Raw genomic sequence first — 17,774 nt, 5'->3', positions numbered from 1 at the left:
AAGATTCAGAGTATGGTAAAAATTCTTTGGCCTTGTACCTCCCCATTCAATGGTGAACTCACAGATTTTATATTTTAGTGTTGCAAATTCTCCTTCTCATGCAAGTAAAACAACAGAAAGGACATTTATTCCCATGAATGGCTCATAAAAAGTAGAATATGGGATCTTGGACAGAGATAGACAGTTCTGAGTTGAGCAAGGACTGCAGCTACTTATTTCAGAGAAGCAGCTGGTCCAGTGTATGTGAATGAAAGAATCTTGCTGCTGCTCTCAGGTGAAAAAGTATCAGGTAAAAACTTGCTGAGCTGACATGAGTCTTGACATAAAGCAAAACCAAAAAGCTATTTACTGAAATGTTTTTATCGCCTTCCCTCTTCCCACAGGTATATTAAGTCTCTTTTTAAACCACAAAATGCAGAGAAACAGATATCCTACTTCTATAATAAATATACCAATATCCCTAAAAAAAAAAAGTAGAGAACAATCCAGACCTGCTTTTCTTGAAATCTAAACACATACATAAAATGCCAATCTCTTATATTTACCTTTTTTTCCTTACTCATCAGTTTCTAGCTCTGGGAGGTTGATAAAATTGTTGAGTAGGTCGTGTGGACCGTCTTGGCTGACCATCACCTCCTCTGCGGAATTCTAGAGTTTGCTCATATGTTTCTTCTTCGTCCTCCTGCAGGTAAATAGCATTGTTTTAAATAGAAGAGCTGGGAAATGCATTACACGTGAGTCGTTATACGCATACACACATCCACACACATATACGTGTATGGATGAATCCATGCACACATAGCAACTGCTGCTTCTGTGCTAAGGACCACTTAACGAAATAAGTGAGATATGGGAGTCGGTTTTTCAAACCTAGGAAAGCTAACAAAAACAAGCTGGACAATCTCAAAACTCAATCACCCAGGGAAGCAGTAGAAGTTATTAAATATATGCGGGGGGGGGGGGGAATCATACATATTAAAGAAAAATTATTTTCCAAGAGTCATCCAGGCAACAAACTCAACCTTGATAACCTGCCAGAGCAAGAGAAAGCTTTCAGGAGTTCACAAATGTGTGTGGAATGAAATAAAAGAATTAGGAAATGGAAATACAAGGAACAGCATCTGTCAACATGCATGTTAGAAACATAGATCTGAAACAGCAGATAAAAATCTATGATGCAGTAAAAATGAAAAAAGCCTACAAGTATAGTGAACAATTTAGAGATGAATTTTCTATATGTTGCAATAATAAATATACCCCCTGAATAATGACAGGAGAGGTAATTACATATTTGCAATATTGCATTCACTCCTAGGTATCTCCATACCAGAAAGATATTGACAAATTACACAGAATTCAGAGGGGGGGAAAAAAAACAACTAACCAAAATGCAAAAATAATCAAGATACTGGAGAATGACTTACAAAGGAAGAATAAAATAACTACATATTTACTTTGGTCAAGAAATATTGAGTGGAAAAATATCCATCTGGTGGAATATTTGAAGGTGGTGCACATTTAAGACAGAGAAAAATTTTAAGAGCATAAGAGTTTATAACATAGAGAAACAGAAGAAAAAAAACACAGGCTGAAAAAAAAAAGTTCCTGAAAATGATTGTCAAACAGTGCCTCAGAAAAACAGTTATATTTTCATTTCTTTAATATCTTAACACTACACTGTACTAGACACCAAATCTAGTGGGAACATGCTGGAAGAAATTTGCTTTTGGGAAAAAGTACTGAGTATGTAACTCTTAATCCCTTTCATTCACATCATAGGAACATAGAGCAGCACAAAGCAAGAGCACTGAATGATTCATTAAATGGTCATCAACAATTCCAACACCCAGCAACTGTCTGAGAGTGCAGCATGCACATAACAGAATAAGCAAGTCAGAGCAGTAAAATATTTCACTCTAAGCGACAGAAAGGAAAATCCTACAGCCTAAGTTTCTTTCTGTTGCAAAAAGTCAGATCTCACTCAAGAAACCCCTCTTTCTAATTAGTTTCAATATCAATAAACATGCGTTTTTGAAATAACAGTTACAGACAACCACATTCCTCATGGTAAGGTCTCCTATTTACAGGGCATATCTGTGGTCACAGAGATATTTCAAGATTAAGCCTTACTACAGAGAGTCTTTCTGTAGAAGAAAACAGGTTTTCAACACAACTGAATATGGTATAAATGATTTATATCTTTTACTTTCACTGAAGCCAAAAGCTGAAAAGCAGAATTCTGCCATAAGACTTAGTTTTCTCAGTGTACTTTTACCACTCATAGCACTATCAATTCCCTCATATAAAGAAGTTCAGAGATACTGACTATCAAAAAAAAAAATCAACAAAGTAGATGTCTAACACAAAGGTGCACACAGTTTGCAATATTACTAGCCCTAGTACAAACACTCAACTTAGCATATCAGGTAATCTCCTGTCACTGGCAACGCAAGCCACACTAGGATCAAAATGTTAAAAGGTAAGCTACATGACTGAAGTGGTCTAAATACCTTTAGCTCTTTCAGCATACTCTAAGAAAGCTGAATAGCTGAAAATAGTTTCTATTGCCAAAAGAAAGATGCAATTGCAAGCCTTCTTAAAATTCTATGTCAAAGCTTCAGTTGAACATAAAAGCACTCATTCTTCAAGAAAAAAATGGTGAACTTTCTTGTGCTCAGTATCTGGATTTCTCCAAAACTTGAAAACTAAATGGCATATATACATGACTAAAAATTTAGCAATGTATATTGGTGTTTTCAAGAGACTGTAGCAAATCAAACATGAATCTTTTATTTGGACACTTGGTAGTCTTTGCTCAGAAAGCACAGAAATTAAATAGTGAAGTGTATTGCACCTCATCTGTAATAGTCAACTTCTTTCTGAGGATTAGCATATCAGAGTAAATTTCTAGAGCAGCAAATCTTCATCAAATATCAAATTTAATGTTGTGGATCCTTTGAACTCAGTAAAATCAAATTAAAATGAGAATTTTCTAACACATTTCTATTTTGGTGTAGTTGTCTTCACAAACAGAAGGAAAAGCTTCAGATGCATGCATTCCAAATCAAATATTTTTACTGCAATAGGCAAGAGTGAAATGTGAAACTACATTCACTTTCTTAAGGTTCTGAATGAAATGGCAGTGACAAGTGCAGGAAATTATAATAACAAATGAGTAAAGGAACACCTTTCAACTCCATACTCAGTGGCTCCACACACAGTTACAGACTGCCTTGTTGAAGTCTGCCATCTTCACGTCAGATGACACATTGTCATTTGTTTCTTGGGTCTTACCTATTCACATTTGATCCTAAATGGATCTGACATTCTCCAAAATAACAATTTGCCAAGTCATATCTTTATTAAACATTTCTTGCTTTATAAGTAATTGAATTTCTTTTCTGTCACCATTTCTTAATCACCGACCCTCAATCCACCACTGCTGATATTTCACCCTCTATTGCCATTTCATTTCCACAGAATCAAAGAATGGGTAAGATTCGAAGGGACCACAGTGGGTCATCTGGTCCAACCTCCTGCTCAAGCAGGGTCATCCTAGAGCAGGATAGCACAGGATTGTGTTCAGACAGTTCTTGAATATATCCAGTGAGGGAGACTCTACAACCTCTCTGGGAAACTTGTTCTAGTGCATGGTCATCTGCATAGTAAGGAAGTTCTTCTTCATATTCAGGTGGAACTTCCTGTGCAGCAGTTTCTGCCCATTGCATCTTGTCATACTGCTGGGCACCACCAAGAAGAGTCTGGCTCCATCCTCTTGGCACCCTCCCTTCAGATACTTATATATATTATTGAGATTCCACTCTCAGTCTTCTCTTCTCCATGCAAAACAGGTTCAGCCTATTCATCCTTATTTCTATTTTAAGGAAATTCCTTATTTCCTTAAAGAAACCCTTAATTCCATTTTAAGGATTTTTATCTCACTTTACTTTAAAATCTCTCCACCCCACACTAAAAACTGCCATCCCTCTTCTGGAACACCATCCACTTTTTGCACTTACTATCTCTTATGTTCACTTCCTTGATTTTTCCGTTCTTCAACCAAAACCTTCACTTGTCTGCATTTCTCCCATTATAACTGCATTCGGTTAGGTCACACATCTTGCTACCAACTCTACTTTTCCAATCTTTCTTACTGCTTACTTTCAATGTATCAGTTGCTTGTGACTCATTCTAAATTATTCTTATCCATATAAAATCTAGATTAATTTTATAAAACAAAGGTGGCCACAAATCTTAGAGCATTTTCATTCTCCTTCTATTACCAGTAGAGGTTTTATATTAGTACACTGCTCCAAAAATTTATATATTTTATAATCTCCATACTTCATCTTATTATTCATTAACTAATACTCTAGGATCCAGGACTCAGTATGCTAGTACTTAGACAATGCCCACCTAGGACTATGAACCCTAAGATCAAATGATAGCACTAATCATAACTGCAAAAGACAGCAAAAAATGGCAGATCCATTGGCAAAAGCAAGGAAAGGTTCCCAGTGCAAACAATGTAATTCAAAAATAAATTTCTGCAGTAACAGGGTTAGACTGACATGAGAGGGTGGAGCATGTCAGTATTCTTTAGGTATTTAAAAAAAGAGGGTGAACAGGGAAGCATAAGCCATTTCAGCTTCCACTCAATATTCTGCCATAAAAATCTGCAGTTACTTTTGATGTTTTTGTTCCATCTCATAAGACAGGCAAGAACTAAATAAGGGTGAAATGGGAATATATGCATACCTAGTGCTTTTATTTTGGACCCATATATTCTGAAGAGCTTGTACCACCACCATCATACTTGATCAGCTGAGCTTAGTGAATCCCACAAGTAACTTCAGTCCAACCAAGTGACTACCAGCTTGCTTTCACATAAAAAATTCAATGGATTTCATAGCTGCAGAATATAGTTCTAAATCCAGCATCTAAAATACTTTAACAACCAATTTACTCCTAAAATTAACAATATTAGAGTAAATGTATACTTCATTAAAAGCTTTCTCATTTCAACTGCAAGACCTCTTTCAATGCATTCAAAAGAACTGTTTAGAAACTCTTCTTTTTAAACACAGACCTTGCAGTGAATACTTACTGTATAACTTCTGAGAACAACGAATAGCTGGATTACATTAAAGAGCCAGACAGAAGTTATGCATTGACAGAAAAGCTTTGCTGAATTCTGTGCTCACATATATTTAGGATGCAGTTGCAAGCCACAGCTGAGCAGCTCCTGCACTTTGCCACTTACAAACTAGTTACCTCTGTCTATTACTGCTTACAAATGGAAAATTCTGCTCCATTCACTGGGCCCTTCTATTAAGGCTTTTCAATTATAGCTCTCTGTGGGCTATTAAGAGATGAGCACTCAGGCCTGTGCAAGGAGGCATGGAGAAGCAGAGTGGGGCCAGGGACTGTGAGACAAAGAAGAGACAGCAAGGCAAAGAAAGCAGAAGACATTTTCCATTTCAATAGTGTCAAACCACTGCTCCAGTTTAAGCTGTAGTTTTAACTTCACTCACACACTCAGTGTGGGGAACTTTCTGGATTCAGTATAAAGAGTGTTGGCTTCCTTGCAAAGTGACCTTTACTTCCATGACCATTTCAAATTCTATTTCATAATCCAGATTTAATGCCTCTTTGCATTGCCCACTATGCTGCCAACTGCAGCCTCCTGCTGTTAACACACAAGTGATTTCTTTTTTGCTGGTTGAATTCCTTTCTTAAAATTTGCTTCTTTCACCTAATCATCCAGTGTTGATCTCCTTGAGTACTTTTTTTGGTTTTGCATTTTCTACTTACTCATGCTTGTATCAACTGAAAACAGATTGCAAGATATTCCAGATGTAACAAAAAACAAAAACAAAGAGAAAAACTATACTATGTCCATAATGAGAAATTCACAAGTCCTAGAAATAGCTAATTGTAATTATTTTATATGCAATATATTATATATCCTATATTTGCAAGGAAAAAAATAATTGGCTGAAGTGCCTACAGTATTTCCTTAAACTTTTACTTTATCTGGATTCTTTGTACTCCAGACTAATTAAGAATGAAAAAGGATTTTGTAGGGGAAAAAAAAAAACAACTTAAAGTTACACAATTTTATAGTGGCTTTGGGCCATAATTTCAAAAATTACTACCAAATGAGGTGTAAAAATTCCAAGTAAAAGGGAAATTATGACTGAAATAGATTTTTCAAGGATCTTAACCAAGTACTGACCTTGTAACAGAAGCTTTTTGAAGTGTCTATTACAGAATTATTCAACATATTTGTTCTTGATCAATTTTCTTTGCAAGTTAGGTTTGTTAGTTAAAATATCAGTTCCTTTCACAGAGTAATATTCCAGAGTAATCTTCGTGAGCCTGCAGATGCTCACAATTTTATTTTTTTTTCCACAGTACACATCTATATTAGAGTGGACCTGTGGGCATTCAAATTTCTGAGTTAAATTATTAATTACAGGACCAAGGTTATACTACTAGACCTGCACACAGATGATCCCTCACTGACATCAGATCATTAATATAAACTCATAGCCCTACTAATGCATTATCTTCTGTCTGTAAAGGATACGCAGGATAAAAAATTGTAAAGGATTTATAGGGTATACAAGTTCTTCTACTACTTGAAAATCATGATCCAATAAGCACCTCAGTGCATATAGGACATTACAAGCATTAGATAATTAGTACAGGTACTATACAGATGCATATAAATTCATATATGCTACATGCATAGTCCTCCATATGTAATTCTGCTTTAACTTTTACATCAAAACCATCAATAGCTTTGCTGAAGTTTTTAGGTTTAGCTTCATTACAGTAAACTATGTAAGACTGGTGATGGAAATGTCAAATGTTTTACAGCAACTTGTAGGAAATTTACTGCAAATTTAATTGTCCTTAAAGGGAAACAATTGATTTACTGTATGGTACTGTATGATTTACTAAAAACATCTAAGACTGTGAACTGCAACTACACAATTACTGTTTGTTGCCATTCTGTGTACAAAACTTTTTAATCTACTATACTAGTGACATCTTTCTCTCCTTTAATGTTTCTCAAATTCTATTAGATTTTGCTGTACTATACAAATAAAACCCTACAAATGTATTTTCAAGCTCCGTACAAAGCCTTTTATGCAAGTCAGAAATACAGTTCATTGCTTCCCTAATAGAGGAGCAGTCAATTTCAACAGTTACTGACAATTTGTTACAACAAACTTGCTGTAATGTCATTTAAAAAAATAACACAGAACAGTAAAACAATAAAACATATACCCATTGTTTCCCTTATCTATAATTAGAAAAAGGAAATGATCCTTATGAGGGTATGCCTTTTTCTCCACCAAACACACATGGGCCACAAGAAAATATGTTCCTAACTATGGTATGTAAAACTAGGTCACATGAAGCTGTACCATAACAACTGCTGCTTTTGCATTTTCCAAATTTCAAGATGACCCTTCCTCGAGCAGTCTTTTCTTTAGCATCTGAAGTAAATTTATGGTAATAAATATTAATAAATATAAATAAATATTTTATGTTGACTTTCACTAACCAAACATCAGAAGTCAAATAATTTTACATTTTCTAGCCAGTTTTTGTAAAATTCCACAAAGCATTCTTCAGGACGAGCAATTTATCAATTAATGTCTTATTACACAGTAATTAGAGATACTAAATTTATAATAAAATTATTTGATAATCCTGAAAAAAATTAACATACACTACTATTTTTAATTAGAATTACCTCATTTTTCCTCTGCTGAAAATATAAAGCAGCTGAGCTTCAAAATCAGATAATTTTTCAATTATTCTGTTAAAACCATAACACATCTTGACTTTCAAGTGAAGCAATAACCATTAGATAGTAAGTGACAGAAAATCTGTAGATTCTTCAGAAAAAAAAAAATCAAGAAATGGAAAATAAATGGATGGGCATGGAAAATTATTCTGTACTTAATCTGTTCCAACTAAAAGCAACACAACAGTTAATGTGGAATCAGACATGTCTTTGTACTTCATTGTTTCAACTGTGGAAAAAGTAATGAATTTTAAAAATTCCTTACAAATACATTTTTAAACCATTCAGACCATAACCATTTTATCAGTAAAACCTTCTCTACTGAGCAGTATCAATATCAAACTATAAATATTTAAAGGTTTATTCTCAAACAATTTCTAAAAGAAAAGTGGATGCACTAAAGTGACTTATTCTATAAAAATTAACACGCAACCAATGGACACATAGGGTTTTCTCAATTCAGCAAGAAGAAAGCCATAAAGTGGAAGTGGAAATGTTTTGAACAGGATAGTAATACAGACTATCCTAAATATATAGCAAAAAAGAATATTTGCATAGACTTGGGAAAAATTCAGTTTCTTTGCACTAAGTGCACTTGTGAACCAAACTATACTCTTCCATGGAAGGGGGTGAGGGGGAAGTATTTGCTGTATCACTGGACTTATTTTAGCATGTAAACAGAAAATCCTGCCAACAAAAATTTCAGAAAGAAAGGCATGTTATGAGAAACTATCTAATGCTTTCCTGATAGGGCACAAAATCACTACCAAAACCTAAACAGGGAATAACGGAGCTTTGGTGACATTTTAGGTGAAAAAGAAGGATGTGTGCATATCCTGACCCATGGCATGATTTGACATATGAATTCCCAAAGTCACACACAGAGATGTATATTCAGTAAAAAAAAGCCTATGTGAATTTATTTGTGAATAACTGCACACACACACACACACAAAATATTAGAAAGTTAAACATGGCAAAAGGTATTTCAGTAAATATAGAGAAAATTTTAAACAGATATATATCCTAACTCCGAAATAAAAACCAAAACAAAACTGCATACAGGTAGTGAAGACACAAAAATTTAAGGGAAACTGTCCATGAAACAACACAGTTCAGCCCCATAAAAGAGAGAGCATCTTAACTTGAAAGTTAGGACCTCTACATTATTTATATCCCATATGCTTTACATTTTTAAATAAAATAGGCCGAATTGCACCTTTTAGTTAATAACCATGACTTAAAAAAAAAAAACAACCAACCAAGGGACCATGTCACCCTGCAAGTTCTGTAATAAGTTCAAAAAATGATGATGGGCAAAATATGCTTAAAAGCATTAGGAACCTTTTATACTGCTACAGGATAGAACAGTTGGTGGCTGGTCACAGGTGGTGTTCCCCAGGGCTCAGTACTGGGGCCAGTTATGTTTAACATATTTATGAGTGATCTGGACTAGGGGATCGAGTGCTCCATCAGTCACTTTGCAGATGACGCCAGCTTGGGAGGTAATGTTGATCTGCTGGAGGGTAGGAAGGTTCTGCAGATGGATAGTCTGGATCAATGTGCTGGGGCCAATTATATTAGGTTCAATGAGGTCAAGTGCTGCGTCCTGCACTTTGGCCACAACAACCCCATACAGCACTACAGGTTGGGAGAAGAGTGGAAAGCTGCCAGGTTGGAAAGCTGCCTGGCAGAAAAGGACCTGGAGGTGCTGGTTGACAGCTGGCTGAACATGAGCCAGCAGTGTGCCCAGGCAGCCAAGAAAGCCAACGGCATCGTGGTTTGGATCAGAAATAACGTGGCCAGCAGGACCACAGCACTGATCATCTCCCTCTACTCAGCACTGGTGAGGCTGCACCTTGAATCCTGTGTTCAGTTTTGGGCCTACAAGAAAGGCGTTGAGGTGCTCGAGTTTGTCCAGAGAAGGGCAACGAAGCTGGTGAAGGGTCTGGAGCACAAGTCCTATGAGGAGCAGTTGAGGGAGCTGGGGGTGTTTAGCCCGGAGAAAAGGAGGGTCAGGGGAGACCTGATCACTCTACAACTACTAGAAAGGAGGTTGTAGCAATGTGGGGGTCGATCCTCTCTCCTAAGTGACAAGCAATAGTACAAGAGGAAATGACCTCAAGTTGTTCCAGGGGAGGTTTAGATTGGATATTTAGAAAATGTCTTCATAGAAAGGGAGGCCAAGCCTTGGAGCAGGCTGTCCAGGTAAGTGGTTGAGTCACCATCCCTGAAAGGATTTAAAAGATGTGTAGATGTGGCACTTAGTGATATGGTTTAGCGGTGGACTTAGCAGTGCTGGGTAAATGGTTTGACTGGGTGATCCTAAAGGTCTTTCCCAACTCAAACAATTCTATTATTCTAAATCTGTAATATCCAATCTTCAACAATTTTATATCTACACAGAATGAGGTAATAAGTTAGGAACAAAGTAAAAAAAAAAAACAACCCAAAAAACAAAACACAAAATTTTCCATGTGTAAGAAAGTAAAAACACTGCGTAATAACCCCTCTCCAGAACCAATTTACTCACATTCACAGTACTTCCCACTTTGATATAGGGGGAAGTCCATTTCCAGGTTGAGTGATGAACCTTTGTTGAGTAGCTCCCTCCTTTAACTGGTCTGGACTTGTGGGAGATTCAGCTCTGTCACTGGGGACTAAACTTCTCTCCCCAGACAGTGTATGAAACTCTAGGACTTACGATGCAATTTCCAATGGCTGGACCTTGAAACACCCAGCAGCGAGGATTGCTGACACAACCTGATGTGTGTCCGACATCAAAAGGAGGTCGATTATGTGCACAGGCAAAAGAAGTGAGACTGGAATGTGCCAAGAAGGAATGCAAGCAAGAAGGGAAACCTCACAAGTCTGCATCCAATAGCCTGAAAAAATTTTACTTTCCACCCCAGCACTCAAGAATGCTCATCAGCATAGCTACTTGAAACACCACTGCAAGAGCTCTGTCAGGAAAGGAACAAAGATTACTGCAATAGCTAAACACTACTGCTTTCATTTGCTCCTATATGCCATTGGAAGTCCTATATGAGCAAATACAGTCTAGGGAGAGAACAAAAATGCCCAGATGAGAAAACAGATGACCGCCAGAAACAAATTCAAAAAGGAAACAGGATACTATTACATAACTATATAAACCTTTTCAGCAAAATACTTTATCATCATGAACCTGTATGAAATAAGCTCTCAAGATTTTCAGTCAGAAGTCAGAAATAACATTTCCAATTAGGTACTACAAAAAACAAAACAAAACAAAACACAACCCCTCCCCACATAAACAAACAAACCCCGCTAAAAAAAACCCACACCACGATAAAAAGAAACGACCACCAATAAACGGGTTTCATAAGTGTGGGAGAATCTGAAACAATCTTTTTGAGCAATGAGATAGTCCCTGATATCCTCCTGCATAACAGCATGTCTCAAGTTATAAAGTTAGAAGATCCTATCATGTTTGATCTTCCACATGTGACATACAAAATAAATGCATAAAACATGGGAAAAACCACCCTCTATATAGCTATCACATTTATTGCTTTCTTACTAACCAGCTCTCACTCTTACTAGCGAAAAAGGCATTCCCTTTGGCAAAGAGCTCTTCAACACAAAAAACAAAACCAAAACAAAACAAACAAACAAAAAAACCCCACAAAAACCAAACCAACTCCTTCAATCTCCCAGTCTTAAAAAAAAACCCCAACCAAAAGAATAATTCCCTATGCTCTCACACTTGTGAGGAAAAACAAATCACCTTTCTGAAAAAAAGGCATGCCTTCAGAGTCAGCTTCTTCTTTTAGTTTTTACATTACAGAAGATTTCTTTTTGCAGATATTATTACTGATAACACTTGCAGGTCATCAAACAAGGAAAAATCCCTCAAGCATTCCAGATATTAACCATCCCTGTACAAGGAAACTTCAGTGCATTAAAGAATGCGTCTATTCAACATGCACTGTATACACAAGCAGGAGTAAGATCTGGTATCATACACACATAGCCCACTACAGATTATATTTGTCATAGGTTCTCTTCTGCAATACCAAGCCAAGAGTACCACGTCTCTTGCTTAGAAAGCAACCAGTCAGGAATACTACACCAATTCCTCCAATTTCCTTTTTAATTAAAATCCTTTGAAATAATCAGTAAAATGTGGACAAACTCAGAACACTGAAAGGTGAAGGAAACAGGAAACGAACGATGAGAAGAACAGTCCAGACAGTTTTACACAACAAACTTCTTTTACTTACTCAACATATTCAATCCCAACACACGCAATACAGAGAAATCCAAGCATAAATACTCCAGAATTCTCAAAATGAGAATCTGAAGAACTTTTAATCACATGAGAACAGGATCAAAAACAATACTTAAACCAGGTTAAGCTATGCTATCTCAAAACTGCAAGTCACTTTAAAGGAAGGTACTTAGTGAGAAACAGTGTCTTTCAAAATAAGCGAACTAAGGAGCCCACATGCAGCCCCGAATAATGATTCATCATTGTGTGCAATTACAATTAATAACAAGGGGCTGAGGGGACAAGTATAATACTCCAAGTGTGCTGCTTTAACTTTCCCAGCTATTTTCAATAACTATAAACTCCAAGAAGAACGTGTTCCTAATCCAACTTGTACAGCTGGTGATAATTTGATAATAGAATTTCATAGTCTGATGAATATAAAATGCTCAAATTGAAGACTCAAACATATTTTGCAATGCCTAACGATACAGACAGAAAATAGAAAACCAGTTTTATGCCCACTTAGTATAAATTACCTCCTCAACTGAAATATGCCTGCTTTTAGTTTATGAAAAAGCAAAATGCAGTTCCTTAACCACCTTTCAATGTCACTTATTACATTTCTGCTAAGGGTTAGTAACTTTCAGAGTCAAACTGTGAACATGTCTATATTCCAATGTGGATACAACATGCTAGAGTTTGAAAAACTATGTAGCTTCTCACAGGATATAGGTGCTAAAGAAAAACACTTACTAGCAGATTAACAGGATAAGTGGTTTCCACAATGCTTGTCCCTAAATAATGCCCCTTAAAAGAAGGTTGGGGAAATAAATAAATTACATAAAGAATTATCCTGACAGAACCTGAAGGTTAATTGTGTGTAAGGCATGTATGATGATGCTCTGCAAAAGACATGATGGAATTTGAGGCAATATTTCCACTAAGTACAAAAGGTCTCTGGTAAGGGAAAAAAAGTTTAAGACAGACTCCAAAAAGCAATTGTTCAGCCTGGCAGGACAAAGGCAACTGAAATCACAACATACTGATGAGATGAAAAATAAGGCACATCCCAACAAAATTATTGCATATATCTCATTTGCTTTCATAAAGCTAAATTATATCCTTTTGTGGAAACTAAGTTCACACTAATAATGTTTTAGATGGATTTCAATAAACATCCACGACCAGTACGGAAGATGAGCAGTCCAAAATACTCAGCCTTCATTAATTAATTGAGTCACTGAATTATTATGAACTGTAAAATTAATAGAGAGATTTTCCTAACATTAAAGAAGCCAAAGAATCAAGTTCTTCTCTGATGTAATAGTCAGGGACATTTTTTCTACAGGAATCTTAGAACTGATCAAGTAGACTGTACCATTCTCTTTTAACAGCTTTGGTTTTAGTGGAGTCAGTGAGGACAGAAGCTAGATAAGAGACCCAACCAACACACATATATCTACTGCACCTGCTTAATTATTTAATGGGAAAGATTTCCTGCTTGACCCACAACACAAAAAGACCACAGTGTGGTGCCGAGGCCTTCAAGGCTTAAGAGTCATAAAGAAATGGCACCCGATCCTTCAAGGAGGTATTTGCCTGTCATAAATAAAGACACCGGAATAGGTTTAAAACCTCCATAAAACATATAGGCAAAAGTCTTCTCCAGCTTAAAGAGGCAGCTGTAAGCCTTTGCCATTTAGCAGTTTTCAGTTGCTATTTACGTTGCTGGAGAGAGGTTCAAACACGTTCAGAAAACTCACAGGAGTCTTCACTTACCTGAAACAGGGGACAGGTATAAGCAAGACCTGAATTATAGTTTTAAGGTAACTCAACATATGTAGAAGCTCTTAGAGCTCTGTGCAAGACACAAAGATATCAAATCTGAGCTCTCAAATGTCTGCCAGAATGAATTAACTGTAATCCAAGATCCTTTGCTATTTTCTTTCCTCAGCTCATTCATTCCTGGAGGAATGAGTTGAGGAAAGCTGCAAAGTGGATTTTCAGTCTCCACTGAACAGAACAAATTACAGAAAAACTAGGAATATGTATAATACTTATGCCTTAAAAATAATTTTTGCTTTCTTACATCTTTATGCAGAAATACAGTGCGAGATACAAAAAGAAGAAACTAATCTAAACTACAAACTTCATAATTAGAATTTTTAGAGTAATTAGAAATACTGTAAGCAGAGTTCATATGAATTCTAGCTTCTTTTGAGAGTAATCAGATAACATATATAGGTGAAACTACATAACATATATAGGGAACACTATGATCTTTATTTCCTTCATACAGTAACAACAAACAAAACAAAACAAAAAGGTAATTGTAGTGTAAATGGGGTGGGAAAAGGCCTATCGTAAAACTAAGGAAATAGAGGACTGAAAACAGAGTAAGGACTTACTACGCTTTAGGGAAAAATGTCACACAACGAACAATTAGGCTACAAATTTTCATAATTTATTGAGGAAAAAAATCCTACAAATTAGAGAATAAAATTAAGACTTAAGAGTTTAAAGTATTATCTTGACTTTATTTTTTTTTCCACAGAACAAATTAAGTGATTCAGGAAAGTCCTTCACGTTCCATGCTTTTCCGTTGTTAGCATAATTTTACATATTTTACAAGAAAAAACAAACAGTTCTTATTTCTACAATGGCTTTTCAGTGATTTTTTTTTTTATTTGGATTATAATACTTTCATTAAGTGACCCCTGCTACATTGAGGGAACTAGAGGGATACAGTATTGTAGTGTTACATATAAGACACTTATAAGAACTCTAGAACAGTGGAATCCAAATGTAATTTTATTATTAAAAATATTTATGAATTGCATACTTAAGACATATTTTTCAGGCACTAAGAAAAAAAATAAACAGTTTTAGTGTTCTTAAATATATTTATATTGGTATTGTATGTGATTACTGAAAAAAATTCCCCACTAGCTTTTTGGTTTACCTAATGTAAAACTCAGCTTTATCTTCTGTACTTTTAGCCATCAGAATAAAGAGCCGCATGTAAGGTGTCAGAGAGACTGAAAACTTACAAGAACTCTGGGCAAACTGGGTAAGGGACAGTATACAATCAATTATCAAGGAGTCTTGATCATCTAGTTACACTTTTTTCGTTAAGGTGGTAAGCACAAACCCTGAGAATATGAGGCAGACGCAATCTACAGTCAAGAAAAGACAAAACAAAACAAATTTTAAAAAAAAGACCAAAAAAACCCCCTCGACTAACCAAAAAACCAAACCAAACCAAAACACCACCCAAAACCCATTAAAACAACAAAACTTGTACTAATGCAGTGCGGTTAAGTATTGGAGAGACAGCAGGAACAGAGAGCAGAAAGTTAACTAGTAGAAGATGAAGTGAAAATGAAACTATATTAAACCTACTAACAATGTAAAGAATTTTCATTAATTTGCTATTTTTTAAAATTATAAAAGTTGCCAAAAGCAGATCAGAAGCTTAGGTGCTTAAATAATAGGTCACATCATCAAAATAAGGTCCTTGTGGTACTTTGGCTATTTTTTCAACTGACTAGTTGAGCAACACTTGGCTTTTCCATTTTTTTCCCTTCCTCCCAGTGGTATATTTTCATCAGTTTTTATTTGTTGGACAAAAGATTAAATTCAACACATGATTACCAAACAGTGTGCTGAAACAAACAGTAAAGATAATCAATTCTAAGAAGTTGACTAAATGTATGCCTATAAGTCAGTTTCCCAAATCTTTTCTCAGTATCAACAAGTCTTTCAAAAAGGAGTCTGAAAAACTGGTAATACCAGGACGTCAGGGCTAACATACAATATATTTCTACATTAATAACAAGTCTTCAATACAGACAGCTAAGAAAGACTTAGAATCGTAGAATATGCTGAGCTGTAAGAGATCCATCAGGATCATCAAGTCCAATTTCTGGCCCTGCACAGGACCACATCAAGAATCACACCATGACTCTGAAAGCATTGTCCAAATGCGTCTTGAACTCAGACAGTCTTGGTGCTGTGATCACTTCCCTGGGAAGCCTGCTCCAGTGCTCAACCACCCTGAGTGAAAAACGTTTTCCTGATACCTAACCTAAAACGTCCCCTGACACAGCCTCATGCTGTTTCCTCAAGTCCTGTCACTGCTCACCACAGAGAAGAGATCAGTGCCTGCCCTTTCTCTTCCCCTCACAAGGAAGTTGTAACTGCAGTGAGGTCTCCCCTCAGTCTCCTCTTCTCCAGGCTGAACAGAGCAAGCAACCTCAGTCGCTCCTCATATGGCTTTCTCTCAAGGCCCTTCACCACCTTCATTGCCCTCCTTTGGACTCTCTCTAATGGCTTCAGATCTTTCTGATATTGTAGTGCCCAAAACGGCACACAATATTGCAGGTGAGGTCGTCCCAGTGCAGAGCAGAACTGGACAATCACCTCCCTCGACGGCTGGTGATGCTTTGCCTGATGCCCCCCAGGACACAGTTGGCCATCCTGGCTGCCAGGGCACTGCTGACTCATAATCAGCTTGCCATTGACCAGGACCCCGAGGTTCCTTTCAGTGGCACTGCTTTCCAGCATCTCATTCCCCAGTCTGTATGTATACCCAGGGCTGCCTCATCCCAGGTGCAGAATCCAGCACTTTCCCTTGTTGAACTTCATATGCTTGGTGACTGCCCAGTCCTCTAATCTGTCAAGGTCTCTTTGCAGGGGCCTTTCTGTTCTTGGGGGATTCAACGGCTCCTCCCAGTTTGGTGTTGTTGGCAAACTCAGTGCTCCTTCTAGTCCTGCATCCAGGTCATTTATGAAGATGTTGAAGAGCACAGGGCCTAAGACGGAGCCCTGTGGAACCCCACTAGTGACAGGTCTCCAGTCTGATGTCACCCCATTCACCATTACCCTCTGTAATTGGCTTGACCCATGAGCCAATTGCTCACCCAGCTCATGATGTTTTATCCAGCTGTGTGCTGGACACTTTGTCCAGAAGGATACTGTGCGAGACAGTATCAAAAGCTTTGCCAAAGCACAAAAAGATTATATCTACTGGCTTTCCTTGATCACCTAGCTGGGTTACCCTGTCACAGAAGGAAATCAGATTTGACAAGTAGGACTTTCCTCTCATGAAGCCATGCTGGCTGTGACCAATGACTGTGTTGTCCTCTAGGTGTTTTTCAATACCTCACAGAATAATCTCTTCCAAGATTTTACCAGGCACTGAAGTGAGACTGATAGGCCTGTAGTTTCTGGGGTCCTGCTCCTTGAAAATCAGGATGTTTGCCAGCTTCCAGTCAGCTGAGACCTCTCCAGGTTCCCAAGACCGCCTAAAAATCATTGAGAGGGTTTGCAATTACATCAGCTAAATCTTTGAGCATTCTGGGATGAATCCCATCAGGCCCCACAGATTTGCAGGGATCCAGCTAAAGCAGCAGATCCCACACATTTTCAGGGTTGACTGGGAGTTGATCATTCTCATAGCCATGGTCCTCCAGCTCAGGGCACTGAGACCCCCTTGGTTCATCATCCATGTTGAAAACAGAAACAGAGGCAAAGAAGGTGTTAAACACCTCTGCCTTGTCTCTGTCCCTGTTTGTGAGGTGACCATCCTCATCCTATAACAGGACTATGATATTTCTATACTGCCTATTGCTATTAATATATTTGAAAGAACTCTTTTTATTGTCCCCCACATTTCGGGCACCTTCAGCTCCA

The 17,774-nt window shown here is 37.1% G+C and overlaps 1 protein-coding gene across 3 annotated transcripts in view; it reads right to left on the bottom strand.

Annotated features, from left to right (window-relative positions):
• TDRD3 (tudor domain containing 3) overlaps positions 1-17,774 on the bottom strand; it is a 98,403-nt gene that overhangs the window by 5,211 nt on the left and 75,418 nt on the right. For all 3 annotated transcript variants that reach the window (XR_004355676.1, XM_032680969.1, XM_032680970.1), the window contains one exon: positions 546-682. Coding sequence is in view for 2 of the 3 variants with exons in the window: in XM_032680969.1 (XP_032536860.1) it covers positions 563-682 (120 nt within the window). In the remaining variant the exon portion in view is untranslated. The remainder of the gene's footprint in view (positions 1-545; positions 683-17,774) is intronic.

This window comes from Chiroxiphia lanceolata, chromosome 2 (genome assembly GCF_009829145.1).
Source record: "Chiroxiphia lanceolata isolate bChiLan1 chromosome 2, bChiLan1.pri, whole genome shotgun sequence".
Classification (NCBI taxonomy): Eukaryota; Metazoa; Chordata; class Aves; order Passeriformes; family Pipridae; genus Chiroxiphia; species Chiroxiphia lanceolata.
Note: the sequence above shows the minus strand (reverse complement) of the source record. Positions and strands in the feature narration are given on the sequence as shown.